We start from the raw sequence: 17,305 nt of genomic DNA, 5'->3' as shown, positions 1-17,305 counted from the left end.
GAGAAGCTGAATCAAACAGAAAGGCTGGGGTTGGTGTGAGAACAGAGATGCACCATTCAGGGACCATCACACACAGTGCAAGAGACACACAGTGGCCTGGAAAAAGCAGTTAAAAGGTGGAGAAGGGACCAGTGCAACTCTCTGGGAGAGTCCCAATCCAGAGGACTGGGGTAGAGATGTGTGGGGAGAGCCAGCCCCAGGTAAGTCTGGTAACTGTAATAACAGTAGTACCAGGAAGGGCTTGTTCCCCCCTTCCCCCCCCCCCCCCCCCCCCCCCCCCCCCCGCCCCGTGCCCTGCTGCAAGATGAGCTCTGTAACTTAGGAAGCCGGCCAGAGAAACAAACAGCACCTCCAGTAACCAAGACCACTGCAAAGACAACCAAGGCTGAAGATGCAGCCCAGCGGAGAAGAAAGCAAGTCACTGTCCCAGCAGGCTTCATTCCACCATACATTAAAGCTGTGACAGGTGATGGGTGCCCTAAAAAGGGATTACACTAAGTAGCTGGTTAAACTGGAAGGATGTCTTTGATTAACAGCATATGACTGTATGGATCTAGCTCAAGCAGCAGCCTCAGGGTGAGACTGGGAGACTGGGACCAAGATGAGCCACACTAGCTGAAGATCTCCTAGTCAGTGATGACTCAGACTGATGGATGTGATGGATCATTAAGTCTTACTCTGACAAACTGTACCAGGTCTAGCTGAGACCGAGTTACCTTTCTTCATAGCAGCCTGTATGGTGCTGTGCTTTGGATCTGTGACTAACAGCGTTGTCAACACACCAACATTTTGGCTATTGCTGACCAGTGCTTGCACAGCGTCAAGACTTCTTTTTCCCCACTCTGCCCCTACAATGAGTAGGCTGGGTGGGCAAGAATCTGGGAGGGGACACAGCCAGGACAGCTGACATGAACCGACCAAAGGGATATTCCATACCATATAACCTCATCCTTAATGCTAAGATTGCCCTAAATGTTCCTTCTCTGCTTTTACATTATGGACTTCCTGGCAAGCTGTCCCACTTCTGATGTTTGATGTTTCTTTCAGCTTTGGAAAGTTATTCATCAAACTATTCTGATTTTGCTTGATTAGTTTTTTACTTTTCCATTTGAACACAGCTTCAGTTTTTTGAAAGACACCTTTCTTCTTCTCATGACACTTCTTATAACAGTTTCCTTGCAGCCTTTTCAAATGGAGTTTTAAAGAGAGAGACACAATTGCAGTAAGACTGCGTCTTTAAATAGACATTACTGAAGCTAGGCCTAAACATAACATCTTATTTCCTTTCACTTTGGTGTTGGATTATAAAAATGGCATTTTATTATTATCACTGCACTATCATCATCCATTCCCAGGGTAACTCTCTTTCACAGAAGCTGGTCATAAAGCAGGATGTGGATAAGGTTAAGTCTGCCTCGAAGGATAAATTTTGTTGAGGAGAACTGTGACTTCATTATTTGTGCAGATGGGGGTTCCCAGTACAAGAATGACGTGGATATACTGGAGTGAGCCCAGTGAACTTGCTGCCAAGGGCCACTAAGGTGATTAAGGAGATGGATCACCTGACATATGAGGAGATGCTGAGGCAGCTGGGATTGTTTACACCCCAGAAGAAAAGTCTCAGTGGGTATAAATAGAAAGAAAAGTCTCAAAGTGTATAAATAGCTGACGTAAACAAGACGAATCCGAACTCTTCTCAATCCCTTTTCCAGTTCCACCCTACCGTGTCATTGCTCATACAGACCATTCCATACATTTGATTGTCCCTCTCTGAACCTTTTCTAATTCTAGTACCTCCTTTTTGAGATGCAGAGACCAGAACTACACTCAAGGCGTAGGCAAACAATGAATTTGTGCAATAGCATAATGATGTCCTCTTTATTCCTTCCCAGTTATTCCTAACACGCTATTTGCTTTTTCCTATTTGTTTCATGTAACCTCAGGGTCTCACTCCTGAGTGGTACTAATCAACTCAGAACATAACATTTTATATATGAAGCTAGGAATGTGTTTCACCTCTGTGCCATACTTGATGTATCAGCATTAAATTTCATCTGCCATGTAATTGCTCAATCACTCAGTCTTGTAAAGTTCTGCAGTTTTTCTAGTCTGCTTGTGTCCTTGCTGCTTTGAATAACTTAATCCCATCAGCAAATCTTGCCACTTATTGCTTATTTACAGTACTTCTGGGTCATTTATGAAAGTTACAAAGTGCAGACTAATGGGGAACTCTGGTGGGGGATCTTCCTCAGTTGAAAGAAAGGAAAGAACTGACCACTTAACCCCCCCTCAATCTCTTATCTTCTAACAATAATTTATCTGTACCAGCACCCTCCATTTTAGGTTTTTGGTTTTGGTGTTTTTGTTTTGTTTTGTTTTTATCAATAACATTTCCTTGCAAAAGTTTTTGGAAATTCAAGAATTCAAGTAGAATATATCAACCAGATCACCATAATTTTCATGCCTTCCTGACCCTTCATAGAACTCGAGAGTTTTCTAAGGTAGGACTCCCTTTTACTGGAGCACTGTTGACTAAGCAACTTGTATTTCTCCCAGCAGCTACTAATCCTATCTTCTGTTATTTCTACTAATTTACCTGGAATAAACATCAGGTTTAAGAGACCTACAGTTCCCCAGAACTCCACTGCAACCCCTTTTACAGTCTGGCACCAAGTTTGCTGCCATGAAGTCTTCGGATACCAAGAAAAGTGTTGAGCAGGAGGTTACACGCTACCATAAACAATTTGGCTCCCTCATTCATGAGTTTGATGAGAAACCCAGGACCAGCCAGTTAGTTACTTTGAGGGTTTACTCTGTTCATGTCCCCCATAACCTTCTGTACAGTTGCTCTGGCTTCAGACAGATCCTCTACGGAGTCCTAAAAGGGGTTCCTCGGAAGGGAATCTTCCTGTTTTCTTCCTAGAGGAAACCCACCTTAACAAACCAGCAAGACTCACTTAAAAGCTTCTTCGACACCGTTGAAACTTTCTTCAAGGCCTTGCTTGACTGCAGTTCGCGCCACCCCAAGTGCCCTTCAAACACACCAGCGTGAATTATACCCCCCCCCCCAAAAAAAAAAAAGAAACAAAACCAAAACCAAACCCAAAAGAGGATGCTGCAAAGCTGCCTGAAGCTAAGAGACTAAAGCTGCGCTAACCACCGCCGCTTCTCTGCCTCACAGCCGGCCCCGCCGTGACTTCCCCCCACCCCCCCCGGCCCCTCAGACCAGCCCCCGCCCCCTCAGACCAGCCCCCGCGGAGCCCCGAACCGGCCCCAGCCCAGCCCCCCGCCCGGCCCCGGCCCGGTGCCCCAACCGGCCCCGGCCCCGGCCCCCGCTCGGCCCCTCCGCTTCCCCAGACGGCGCCGGCGGCGGGAAGGAGCGCCGGAGCTGGACAGCGGCCTCGCGCCCCGCCCCGCCCCGCCCCGCCCCGCCTCACCTCAGCCACCGCCTCTCCGCGGCCACGCTGGGGCCCGGCGGCGGCGGGACGCGATTGTGCGAGGGCGTTTGCTTATTTTTTTTGTTTAAAAACCAACACGTTTTGGGTTTGGTTTTTTGTTTGTTTGTTTGTTTGCTTGTTTTTTTAACAGCGGCTCCCCATTGCCCGGCGGCGGCGCGGAGCTCGGCGTAGCGGTGCGGGAGGGGAAGGGTACGGAGGGCAGCGCGGTGCCGCCCCGGGTGGCGGCGTGCTCCCTCGCCACAACATGGCGGGCGCGGAGCCCTTCGCGGCCGTGTTGGCCGCGCTGCGCGGCTGCTACGCCCAGGCTGCCCCGCTGGAGACCTTCATCCGGCGGCTGCGGGAGAGCGGCGCCGGGGAGGCCGAGGTGCTGCGGGGCGACGACGCCCCTTGCTACCGCACCTTCGTGGGGCAGTGCCTGGTGTGCGTCCCCCACGGCGCCCGCGCCATCCCCCGGCCCTTCACCTTCCAGCAGGTAGGAGGCCGGCGGCGAGGGGAGTGATGGCCCCGCTCGCACCTGCGGCGGGCCCGCGGCGGCCGCAGCAGCGCAGCCCTTGGCTGTGGAGCGAAACCCGACGAGCCCCCCCCCCCCCCCCCCATCCCGGGGGCCGGCGGCTGGCCGAGCCGGGGCTCGCCCAGCGGCTAGCTCCGGCCGTCAGGGTGGCCGCCGGCCCTCGGGGGGCGGCGGGGAGGCCGGGCCCCGCCGCCCGCCCGCCCGGGCTCGGTGGCAGCGCGCTTCCTGTACTCCATGCCTGCGCGGGGGCGGCGGCCCTCGGCCCCTCGTGGCGGCCGGGCCTCCCCGCCGGGCCTTGCCTGCCCCCTCCAGCCGCCTCCGGCCAGCGAGGAGGGGGGGGGTGTCGTCGTGTCCCGTCCCCCATCAGACCCGGCTGCCTCTTCTGGGGGGTGGGCGAGCGGAGTCCCGGTGGCAGCGGGCGGGCGGTAGGTGAAGGCAGGAGGAGGTCTGCGTGGCCCGGGCCCCGCCGGCGCTCCGCTCGTACCGCTGTGGAGTAGGAGTGAACAAACCAAATGCGGCCGGGGAGCAACTGGGGATGAAAAATGCCCCTTTTCCCCACTCTAAGAGGGTAGAGAAGAGGGGTGTGTGTGTGGGGGGACTGCTTGCGGGTCGGTGTGTAAGCAGAAGAAATTTTACGGAGAGGAAGGACGGCTTTTGTCTGGGAGCCGCTGGGTGCGCGAGTGAAACCGCGCTTCGGTAGGAAACAAATGTTGCAGGCTCGTTGAGCGGGTTTTAAGAATGGTGAACCGAGTGGTTTGGTTGAACTTTTCTTTTACGTAAAAGGAAATGGAGGCCTCAAGAAAATCAGTGTGAGTTCCCTGGAGGTTAGAGCCTGCGTGAGCACGTATCGACGGGCAGAGTGACCTGAAGGTCTTGGAGACTGGTTTGCTGAGGGAACCCAGGGGAGTAGTGGAGGGTGTTTCCTGGGCATGAAAACCAGGATCAAAAGGGCAGACGTTAAAAAGGCTTCCTTAAAGCTGTAGGCCCATGTTGCTGCATGTACACATCTTGTGGTGCGCTTGAAAAATCTTCCGTTTTGGGTATGGCGCTTCTAAATCATTAATATTGCCTTGAAAGGTTTTGATCTAAAGGTGATGTCTAGGACTATGTATCTTGCATGTCTATTTAAAGCATGTCTTGTGGTTTTTGCAAGAGTCGGTGATAAATGCTAATTTTCTTTTTTCTTTCTTTCTTCAGTTATCTAGTCAGAGTGAAGTCATCACGAGAGTCGTTCAGAGACTGTGTGAAAAAAGAAAGAAGAATGTCCTCGCTTATGGATACTCCTTACTGGATGAAAACAGTTCTCATTTCCAAATCATGCCATCTTCAAATATATACAGCTACCTACCCAATACTGCAACAGAAACTATTCGTATCAGCGGCCTCTGGGAAACACTGCTGAGCAGGATAGGGGATGATGTGATGATGTATTTATTGGAACACTGTGCAATCTTTATGCTGGTTCCCCCTAGTAACTGTTATCAAGTTTGTGGGCAACCAGTTTATGAACTTATTTCACATAATGTAGACTCATCCCCCGTGTTTGTTAAACAAAAGTTTTCAAAGCATAAACGTAGTAGCTTGCTTGACTATATGCAAAAAAGGCTTATGTTCCATAGACAGTATCTGTCAAAGTCGCATTGGTGGAAATGCAGACAAAGACTTGAAGCTAATGTCTCCAGCATGGGAAATAAAAATAGCAAGATACAAAGCTTAGTGTCTACTTACCAGTATTCTGCAAAAGCTGTTTCTAAAGCAGGCAAACGGATAAGAATGGTTAATGAACATCTGGAAAAACAGAGTAGCTCCAACCTATATTTGTTGCCTACAGCACCATCTTTAAAAAGGAAGCTTGACAGGGAGGAACTTGAAATTCCAGCTAAGAGGGCAAAAGTAGAGGAGAAAGTGAGAGAGGAAAGGGCTTGTAATCTCACTCCCGATGTAAACCAAACTAGTTCCAAGAGAGATGGAACTGGGTATGTAGCATCACGTTCTGTAAGTCTCATTAAAAAAAAGCACATTTCTCAAAGAAGTAACAGTGATATGTCTGGTCCTTCTTTAGTTCACACATCTCGTGATGGGAAGAAGTTTACAGCAGGTGAAAGCTCTTTTCTGCGAGGTGTTCAGAGTAACAAACCTTTAAAGTCCAGCATAGAAATGCAAGCAGAATCCAATAGGAATGGAGTAGAGATGCATATGTACAAATCTCAGTTGGATTCTGTACAAATCAAACCCACGGAGGGTATTTCTTCAGTTTGCAGAAGGCGGGAAAGTCCCCTAGCTCATTTGGCAAAGAAGTTACCAAATACACTCTTGCGTTCTGCAGTATACATTGACAGGAAGTTTCTTCTGTATTCTCGCAGGAGTTTCCAAGAATGTTTTCCTAAATCATTTTTATTGAATCGCTTGCAGGGCTGTCAGGCAGGTGGAAGACGGCTTATAGAAACTATATTCTTAAGCCAAAATCTGTTGGAGCAAAAGCACAACCAAAGTCTGCCACACCACAACTGGAGAAAGAAGAGGTTGCCCAAACGCTACTGGCAAATGAGAAATACATTTCAGAAACTGTTGAAGAACCATGGAAAGTGTCCTTACTTGGTTCTCTTGAAAAAAAATTGCCCTGTTCGGATATCTGAAACCAGTGTGAGAAAAACTGAACTGCCTTGTCAGGCAGCCTTGCCTGGGGAAGCAGAGGTTCATCAGCAAGCAGGACAGTTTGGGAAAGAGCCTACTAAGTGTGTGACAAGCAGCAAATGTGAATCAGGTCATGCTGGTGTACCAGGCAACTTAGGCACTCCTCTTGCAAAACCTGTGCGCGGGACGCCACAGAGTGAGGAGCAAAACCCGGTAGAGGTGTGTGATTCAGCCCTCGGGGAGCTTCTCAAGCAGCACAGCAGCCACTGGCAGGTGTACGTCTTTGTGAGGGAGTGCCTGGAGCGGGTCATCCCCGCTGAGCTTTGGGGTTCAAACCATAACAAGTGCCGGTTTTTAAAAAATGTGAAAGTGTTCATTTCCATGGGGAAGTTTGCTAAGCTTTCGTTGCAGGAGTTGATGTGGAAGATGAGAGTGAATGACTGCATGTGGCTTCGTCTAGTCAAAGGTACTGCTTGTATTAAAGAACTAAATGGCGGGGGTGTCAGATGACTGATGTTCTCGTGGAAGGGGAGGGTATTGACTCAGAGTTACTGGGCTCATTGGTAGCAACCATAGCTGAGAGAGCAGACCTAGTGTTTGTAATTGATGGTGGAAGAACACTTAAGCCTGTCTTCCTTCCAGCACTTAAGTTTTCGTTGTTTTCATGCCTTTTGTGTTTAATAGGGTGACATTTTCATAAACAAGAATTCAGAACCTGAGTTTTTCAGCAAAACTCCCTTCCACCCCTACCCTGCAAACTGCAGTAACTGAAAAGTCATTGACGTATGACCTAAGCACGTAAGGAACAAATGTAGTCTGCCTATTGATTACTGTAAGCCTTCAGAAAGACCTAAAGGCAAATCAAGACACTTGTAGTGGCATGTGTTCCTCTGCAGTATTTATTCTTACCTGGTCATGTAGTTGGATCCTACAGTAATGTGAGCTGAAAATGATATTCCTTTTTAAAAGGTGTGATAAGGTTCTGAAATTGCTACAAGTTCTTTGTAATGTAGGAATAAAATAAAAAGTCTGATCTTTGAGAACTGATGTCAAAAATAGGGGAGGTTATATTTCCATAAAAACCTGTTAATTCTGGCAAATTATTGATTCTTTATTCAGAAACCATTGCTCAAAACACGGTTTTCTAAATGCTGAGTTAAATATTAAAAAAAACCAAACAACCCTATTGTAAAAGACACTGTACATAGTCATTTGGAACATTGTATCTTAAAAGAATGTAATACCCTCTTATTCTCTGGCCTTATTCCAGGAAAAGCAACGCATAGGCTTGATTTTAATTTTCATGAAATTACTCCCTTGTGCTTGAAGTTTAAACACACGTTTAATTGCTTTGCTGCACTGTAGGTGGGGTTTTTTTCTTTTCTCCAAAAGTAGTAGTAGTGGTTTCATGTCAGTTCCCTGAATTGTACTCATCATTTACATTTATTGTCAAGAACTTAGAAAACAAATGATCTAGTTCCAGGACAGCTACTTAACAACTTTCTGATTTAATTTGTGTACTACAACTGCATATCGCAACTCTTCAGTTAGAGAATTTTCTAACAATCATTGGTTTTTTTCATTGATGTTACCTGGCTTCTGTTGAAGTGAACGCTGTTTTATCTCTTTATGGTAGTCTTTTAGGTGCTGTAAATACATGAAAATGTCTCCACCATGAAGCGCACAAAAACCAGACAGGGTAGAGAACTGGAAACTTATTTCCATTTTATAAGTTTCGGTTTTAAGCCTCAGCTCTGTTGTGTCAAAATTAAGCTGTTTTTAACACATCTGTGCCATAATCGTGATTTGTGCTATTCAACTAAACTGTTATGTCTGTATAATTTCTTCAAATTATCCTGGTGTATTTTGCTAAATTCTACTTTTCAATTTAATTTGAAAGAGTAGTATTGGAAGTTGGCAAAAATACGGTATTCTAGCACAGGGTTTCATTCCCTATTCACCTACCCATATTTAGACATCACTACAAATCTAGGTGGCCTTAAATTTGACAGTAGCTAGGAATGTTCTGGGTTCATATTTTTTATGCCAACTAAATGTTGTAAGTGCTGACGGACTTAGGGTCTTTTGTTTTCTTTTTTCTTTTTTTTTTTTTTACTGCAGCAATAAGTTCTATATAGGATGTCCGAAATAAAGCCTAACCCTGAAATTAATTTTCATGTAATTGGGAAATCTGAGTATTATTCTCATCCCCAAGTCAGCCCAGTTAAATTCTGTTATTTTTACAGTACACCTGGTATTTTTATTCTTTTGCTTATTTAAAAAAAAAAAGTTTTACATTGTAATAGACTTATTTGCATTTTACCTTTCCCTTTACAATAATCTTGCCTTTGTGCATTAAAAATCTTGCACAATCAGTGCTGGGGGAATAAAGTAAGTCTTTGGGCTACTAATGGCATGTATTCATATCCTGTATGTCAGTTTGTCACTGCAAATTAGTTTCTATGTTTCTACTTTAAGCTTGGGTCACATTATTTAATGCCAGTGAAAATTTGGAGTGGTATCTGTGCAATTGTTTGTATTTGCTTTTTTTCTTTCCATTAACCTCAAGCCAAGCAAAGAGTGTTATGTGTGTTTTTTTTGTTCCTATGTTCTGCTTCTTTACTAATACAAATAATTGATACTTACTGTAACTACCTTTGAATTGTTTATTGAAGGTGATCACTTTGTTCCTGCCTATGAACATTGTTTCCGTGAAGAACTTTTGGCTAAATTCCTGTACTGGCTGATGGATACCTATGTTGTTGAGTTGCTCAGATCATTTTTCTATATCACCGAGACCATGTTCCAGAAAAACATGCTTTTCTACTACCGAAAGTTTATTTGGGGCAAGTTACAGAGCATTGGAATTAGGTAACATTAGAAAACTAATTAAACATTAGTGGAGTATGTGGAAATCTCATGTTTTGTAGTGTAAAGTTATCATTTGCTTTAATTTATTGCACATTTATCCTTCTTTTATTTGCTTAATTTCCTGAAAGAAAATTCAGCTTGTGACTGTAGTGTGCGTAGCTTATAAATTCAGAAATATTTAGTGTGAGAAAAGTGATACAGATTTAGAATTCTGTGGTAGAAGAGAAACCTTTAATAACAAAATCCATTATGAAGAGGATTTTGTAATTATAAGTCATATGTTTATACCTTTTTACAATGAGTGAAGCATAGTGACAGAATCCCAAAGTAACATTGGGAAAGTTAATATTAAAAATACTCAATCTGCTTTTACTGCATTAATTAAAAAAAACAAAACAAAACAAACATAACACCTCTACTGAAATGCTGTAATACTGTATTCAGACAGTGGCCTTGTGGTTTTGGGTATTTTTTTTTGAAGGTTGAGGAATTTAAAAGCTGCGTATTCTTTTTTTTTGTGCGGCTGTGGAGTTCCATGCTATCTTTTTTTTGTCTTAAAAATACATCCGTGTATTTAAGTTAGGGTATTATTTAAGATAAAATTTTAAGCAATTTAGTGAGAAAATAGGAAAGATATGAAGGCAATTTTAATGAACAGTGTTGTGCACGCATTTCCATAGTTCACATCTTTTGGGTTTTCATTATAAATTGTTGGTGTCTGAGAGTGCTTTGGAACTGTGCAAAATGAGCATATTTGATGTCCTGTGTTTTAATAGCCATTTTATGTGGTGAACCTTTTGTATTCACAGTGGTCTGTTGGTCTGCAATGTTCTATGTGTGATTTTTCCCCCCTCCTGCCCCTTCGCTCTCTGATTTTAACATTGGTATCTCCAGTGCAGCTCTTCTGAATACGTGTTTGCACTTAAGGAGGCCTCGATTCCGTTTGCAGTTGTAGCACAGAATATGCAATGTAATAGTAGAATATAATTTTCAGTCCCCCATATTCTGTTTGTCATGTCTTCAAACTAACAGCCTTAATGTTGCAACTAGTGTTTTATGTAGTTTTCAGGGTGCCCCTTCTCACCTTTGCCTCAGGAAGTCCCTGAGCTGCAGAGTACTGGAAGCTGGTGAAGCATCCCAAGGAAGCACTGCTGTGTGCTAGCCAAGGGCATGCTGTAAGGACAGGCTGTTTGCTGTTGGCTATGGGATATGTAGCTATATGGACTTTTAGTCTGACCCCAGCAGCCGCACTTAAGCTTCACTCACAAAGCTAGGGCTTTCAACACTGCTTTTTTTGAGTGTGCAATGTAATGTGAGGTCTTCCACTAATCCAGTTTGCTGCATTCATACAGGTGGCAAGCTGTCTGTTTCACATGGGAGGAGAGAAATTGGGGTCTAGAGATATTAGGAAACAGCTTTTTAGTGGTGCATTGGCTATTTTGAGGCTCTGCAGGCACTCTCCTCCCTTAACCAGCCAGTGTTTTCAGGCACTGTTGGTGAATCGGTGCCAAAGGCTGTTAAGCAGTTTCCACCTTCCCTGGAGGAAAAGCATCTGGCGGCCTCAGTTGTTGCCCTAATTGATGTTTTGTGGTTGTCCTGGTTCTTCTCCTCCTCAGCTGGAGCTGCTTGTGGTGATTGCTCTGAGCTGGCTCGAAGGAAGGTATTCACAGCCAGGCATAGCCATTGATGCCTTTCCAGTTCTTTTGCATCCCCCTTTGAGAGGAAGAGAATGGATGGAATGGGACCATTCACTTAACTTCCTCAAAGGTCCAGTGCTTAACAGCGTTTTGAGTGTACAAATGAGAGAAGGATAGTTCAGTGGCCACTAGATTAGTGCACATTCAAAATCATTAGCACTGCTATAAATGCCATGAAATAAGCAATGAATGTTGCTGCAGGCAAAATGACATCCAGTTCTATAGCTGGAAGTAATGATGAAGATCTCCCAATAATTGGCCTTTTTCCTCACTTTCAAAGGAAGTCTTTTTTTTTCATGGAGTGATTGATTTTTTTTTTTTTTTATGGAGTGATTATTTTTTTTTTCATGGAGTGATTGATTTTTATTTTTTTTTCCCCCTCCAGTCTTAAATGTGAACTGTAAAGGGATGGAGATTTGATCATTCAGCTGTTTCTGTTGAGCTGGAGTTCTTTGTTTTGTCTTGGTGATCTACCTAATACTGTAGTACGTGTTTTGTGGGTTCAGGAAAGAATTTAAGGCATAATAAATAATAGCGATTTCTAGCTGTGGAAAAGGGTTCTCCTGTCCTTTCTGCTTTACTTTGGGCAGTATCTGTACCAGGAGTTTAATTTCAAAGTTTGAATATAAATCCTCAAAATACTTGCTCAGTAATAACTCAACTTGCCAGACCTGTATGCTCCTATACCTTCTAGGTGTGATGCATCGAATCGCTCGGACCCCAACAGTCCCAAGCAGCTGGATCATTAGCTTGTATGGCAGTTGTGTTGACATATGGAAGAGAAGTATTTGTGTGCCTCTCTTGCCTGCATGCTTGGCATCTCAGGTGTCTCCTAGAGCATGCTTGCCAGGTTTCCAACATCCTTACGCTGCCTTTTGTGATAGCGTGGCTTCCTCTTGCTAAACCAGCCTGTTGGTTTGTGTGGGATGTGAAAAATACGCATGCAAATTTAGATTTGTGCCCCCTCTTTTGTGAGGATTTGAATTGTCTCACTTTACTTCCCAGGGGAGTATCCTTAACCACTAGGCTGTAGGGCTTTTTGGACTGGCACATTTTGTCCTTCTGAACAATGCAAGCGGTGCAGGAGATTGATCCAGATCTTTTATGTTGCAGGTAGGGCACTTTAACAATACATCTTAAATAAAAGCAAGGGCTTTTGTTCCACCTCCTTTTCCTGCCTCATTGCATGAGCGAGTATTGATTTAGACTAAGCTACACAGAACTGTAAATCCTGAGAGGGTGTCTGAGGGGGAAATACATTTCCCAGTAAGGTGAATTTACGGAGCTCAGAACCCGTGACTTGGGACCCTTCCATTCTTCATTATTTGCTGCTGTTCACTTTAGCTGATGCCTGCTGATCAGATCAGTTCTTTTGCATCGTGTTACTGGATACCTAAATGCCCTTAAGTTGTGTATGTATCCTAGTATCTCAGTTCACTATAACTAATAAGTAGTAGGTCCCCTAAATGTTGGGAGTAGAACATCCCATTACAGTGTGTAAGTCTTTCCCTGGATCTTTCTTAACATAGTTTTTAGAAGGTTCTATTCAACTTTGTTAATGTTTTTCAAGCTTCTGAAACCATGAGAAATATGAAGCTGCCTGTTGTCTTGCATAAAAAATATTTCATAATGTTCAAATATACGCGGGTAGTCTGTGCTTAAATTTTCATTTGTGTTAATTAAGATTTTTTAAATTATCTTAATTTGCATCAAGCAAAAAATGTGTACTCTCTTATTATTGTATTACATTGTCATTGAAATTGTTCTGAAATTCAGATTTCCATGTCACTTTCTGTGGAGGTTAGTATTTGTAATTATCTTCTTAGAAAAATATTTGGCTTCAGTTATCATAAAGAGATAAAATGTTTTAATTTTTCTATTTCTTACTTTCCTATTGCTTACACTGAATGTGTATTTGTATTTTAGAAACCATTTTGCCAAAGTACATCTACGTGCTTTATCTTCAGAAGAGATTGAAGCTGTCCGTCAAAAAAAAAATGTTCCTGTGGCATCAAAGCTCCGGTTCATTCCCAAAGCAAATGGGTTAAGACCCATAGTAAAAGTGAGCGGTGTTGTTGAAGCACGAGCATTCAGCAGGGAAAGCAGAGAAAAGAAGGTTATTTTCTTTATTGTTTTATGTGGGTTTGATGTAGGCAGCTAATAAAGGGAGTGAGGCTTTTTACTATTTTTAACATGATGAACTGGAACATTCAAATCAGAATGGCCGAATGGGTATGTCTGTTGCAACTTAGCTTCTTCCTTCCCAGTGCTTGATTACCATTAGCTTCCAATTCCAGAATCATGTACTTCTGTTTGCAAGCCTGTCTCAAGGAGGCAGGAAATTATTCCAACAGAATGGCGTGGCCTGTCAGGTAATTGTGTTTTCTTTCTCTTCTCTTTCCATCACTTTCCCTCAGGCTTGCTAACTGTCTCTGGTTGTGGTAGGCATTGGCCCTCTTTGGGAGTAGAAGGATGGGAATTTCAGATTTTCAGTATTCTGAACTAACATGTTGCATTTGTTTGGCACACCAGACGGTGAGGGACAGATGAGTCTGGCCTGTTGTGATTTACCTGGATACTGATTGTGCACGTTGATCAGCTAGTTGGTGGTTGTGCCAGGTCAGCCCAGGGGGCCGAACAGTGGTGAGTTGGGTGTGTTACAGGAGAAGGTCTAAGAAGGGCAAGGATGCTGGGAAGATAGGAAAGAAGCTGGGAATTACTGCAGTGTGGGAACAGAGACAGAACACACAGTGCACAGAATAATCTATTTAACAGGCCAGTGAACCACAAGACGTAGTGGGAGCCTAGTTTCACTATCTTGCATGACTGTGTTAATTGCTTTTCCTTAAGACTGAGTCCTGTTTAGTGCACAAGATTAAATGTTGCCCAAATGGATGAGAGGTCAATGGCTTCTTAGTACTTACCGTTCAGTGCACAATCCCAGACCAGATTTACAGGGCATCAACTAAAAGCTGTTCTCAGGTGTTATTTCTTCATAGTCTTTCTGTGACAGTCAGACTGTCAGATTTGAGACTATGCACACACTTAATTTGGAAGTAGCTGCAGTGCTTTAAAGGGGCCGTTGCTTCTGTAACAGATCTGGCATAAAGGGTGACGTGAATATACTGAAGAAGATAAAGGTTCAAAGTCAACTATGGTAGCTGGTCAAGTGGTTTGAGCTAACCTGGCTGCTCTGGAACTAAGAGGGAATATCGCTACCTGCTGGAGAGTGCAAACATCAGACTTCTCTTTGAGAGTGCTGACAAACAACTGAGGAGACTAAGGTCTTCAGCTGTTAAACAGACCTCATCTGTCTAAACTAATCATGGAGAAGAGCAAATGATTTTCAAAAATCCATAAAAGAGAAGTTGGTGGCAGTATTACCTTTTTTCCTCAGATGGAAGGCTGAGACAGAGAAGTGTCTAGTGTAAAATGATCATGTTATTCATTAATTCAGGGATTACAACCTAATGGAAGTGATGTAGTCTGTCTTTTTTTGTGTTGTTTTTTTTTTTCCCAAAACTTGCATGGCTACTCAGTTTGTTTCTGTCATGGCATTTTATCCTGCACTCTGTTCCAGTTTGATCTTCCAGTTCTTTCTGCCTGACAATATTTGAGGTTTTGGAATTTGGAAGCCAGTTTGGAATTGTAGGGGTAGTCTTGGCCAGCTTCTGTAGCTCAACACTGAAATATATCCAGATGAATTGCCAGAGATAGTGTCCCAAATATCCAGCAAAACAACTCCTGATTCTTGAGCTACTCCCAAACTTTGCTGCAAAATACCTAGTGGAATGAGTCCAGTTCTGTGTATTTATCCTCAAATCGCTGTAGACTTTGTTTTGTTTCAAAGGTTTTACGTATTTGCTTTACATCCTTCTACCTTTTTTGTTTGAACCAATTTTTTTTTTAATTTATTTTTAATGGGAAGCTCAAAGCACTGTGAGGCAGCAGGGTTCTAAAAGATCTGATTTGTCTGCAGGTTTATAGTCTTTTACTGCATTCTGCAGAGATTCCAGCAGATCTTTAGGTTTTGCAAGAATGTTAACAACTTTGTGGATTGGACCTGTTCTGGGCAATTAAGAGGCTTGAGGGAATTCCTTCTAACATGAAAATGAGGTGCTACTGTGAATACTGCAACTCCAGGGCTCTCGGGTCTAGTTGAGACTGGGTTTTCAACCAGTCTCAATTTTCTTTCACTGACTCACTTGCTAACACCCATATGGCCATCAACTTTGTGAAAAGGTGGAGGTGTGCTTTTTGTGAAAAAGCAACCATCCTGGGATAAGCTCATTAAGAAGGAACTTTGCTGATGATTTCTTTGATCTTGCTGCTTCTGTTTAACTTTGAGCTACATCTCTACCCTTTTGACTATTTTTCTTGGGAACTTGGCTTATAACAGAAAAAGATACCAGTGCAATAATTCAGGATGGTATCTTAATTTACAGAAATCTTTGTTTTATAAACTGGTCAAAAACATTTTGCAAGGTCAACCAATGAATGAACATAATTACTTACCTTATGTAAAACAGTGAAGTTGGCCTGAGTTGTTTTGGAAGCAGTGGCAGTAGTATACTAAACATTTTCGGTGTGCTTTAGTTTTGCCAGCTTTTCACTGAAATTGTAATTGATATTTTTCAGTGCAAAAATAAATGTTTTCAGATGACTTTGAATACTTCCATAATTAGTTGTTTCAGTGTATTGATATTGTGATCCGCAATACTACCATTGAGAGTAAGAAACCTTTTATGTTCTGCGTATACATTTTGGAGGATTTCTCTGTAGTTCTAAACTGATTACTAAGCTACGTGTAGTTTGTTTAGTTTTTTCATTAGTATGGCTTGCCCTTTCAACGTTCCTTTGTTGCCTTGTCTGTCAATATTTTTTTTTCTTAAGGTGTTTACAGACCTAATCAACCTGCACAACTTCACTGCCACTCTGGTGTATTTTACTGTTCCCATAGCTGAGAGCTAAATGTTTGCTAACCTACTTCCATAAAATACCTCCAGAGGCTGAACTGATGGTGCAGCTGGAGTTAGCCTAAGGTGTCAAGGCGCATGTTCTTTTTGCTGTTCTTGTTGTGGTGATAATCTCTAGTAGAGAGAATGAAGGATATTTAAGAAATTACTTTCTAATTGGTGGCAGTTTTATTTGCTGGAGTCCATCTATTTATCTCCTCAACTATTACACCTTGATTTCCAACAGACAAGTGCAGAAAAAACACATTTTCCATTGGATTTAAATGTGGGAAAAAAATAAAAATTATCTGAGGCTGTTTGTCGCTTCCAGGTAGTTACTGCAGCTATATTCAGGGTTTCTGAAAACTGCAGTTAGCCAAAATAATATAGTAAATATACAAATTTATTCTCATAATTCATCTAAATATGAAATGTGTGTATTGCACAGAATTTAATGTTTCAACATACCTTAAAGTGATTCTCTTTGGTCTCCTTTTAGATGCATCACTACAACACTCGACTAAAAAATCTATTTAGTGTGTTAAATTATGAACGGACTATAAACACCGGTTTTATTGGCTCTTCAGTGTTTGGGAAAGATGATATCTACAAGACATGGAAGAACTTTGTTACAAAGGTTCTTGAATCAGATGGTGAAATTCCTCATTTCTACTATGTAAAGGTATGTCTTTTTAATTAGATATTCAAATTAACTTTTCAAAGTCAGCTTGTGCAGATACTTTTATAGCTGTAATAGCTGTGATCTGAGTGCATAATTATTTCTTTTTCAAAATAAACTTTTGTGCATACCTAACACAGACTCTGGTTATTTTTTGGAAGCGGGGGGTTGGTTGGTATTTCAAGGGGGGTGTCCCTGCAGTAATGCTTCCTTTACTTGGATATTTTTATGTCCATCTTTCTGTCATGTAGCAGCTCTTATTTCTGCACATGCACTGGATTTTTGCAGTTACATTTATTTGGGTATAAAAATGGGACAAAAATATAAACTCAGATATGATTTTAGGACCATCTTCCTGAAGGAAAACGAGGAAAAAATTGCTATGCTCATTTGGATAAATTCAGCATCTTTTTAAAAATAGGTCTCTTCTATCTCAGCATCATTAGTTTCTGTTGAAAATGAACACTTGAACTCTAGTGTCTCTCCAACAAGTTTCTTCT

At 42.7% G+C, this 17,305-nt stretch overlaps 1 protein-coding gene across 1 annotated transcript in view; it reads left to right on the top strand.

Annotated features, from left to right (window-relative positions):
• Window positions 1-3,666: 3,666 nt before the first annotated feature.
• The window catches only part of TERT (telomerase reverse transcriptase), a gene marked incomplete at its 3' end in the record, with an annotated part of 32,440 nt that continues 18,801 nt past the window's right edge, over window positions 3,667-17,305 (top strand). Inside the window, exons 1-5 of the mRNA XM_082498948.1 lie at window positions 3,667-3,930; window positions 5,167-7,069; window positions 9,279-9,474; window positions 13,098-13,287; window positions 16,626-16,808. Of these exons, the coding sequence (XP_082355074.1) occupies window positions 3,703-3,930; window positions 5,167-7,069; window positions 9,279-9,474; window positions 13,098-13,287; window positions 16,626-16,808 (2,700 nt within the window). The 5' untranslated portion in view covers window positions 3,667-3,702. The remainder of the gene's footprint in view (window positions 3,931-5,166; window positions 7,070-9,278; window positions 9,475-13,097; window positions 13,288-16,625; window positions 16,809-17,305) is intronic.

The sequence above is a fragment of the Vanellus vanellus genome (genome assembly GCF_965231255.1).
Source record: "Vanellus vanellus genome assembly, chromosome: 2".
NCBI classification, from domain to species: Eukaryota; Metazoa; Chordata; class Aves; order Charadriiformes; family Charadriidae; genus Vanellus; species Vanellus vanellus.
Note: the sequence above shows the minus strand (reverse complement) of the source record. Positions and strands in the feature narration are given on the sequence as shown.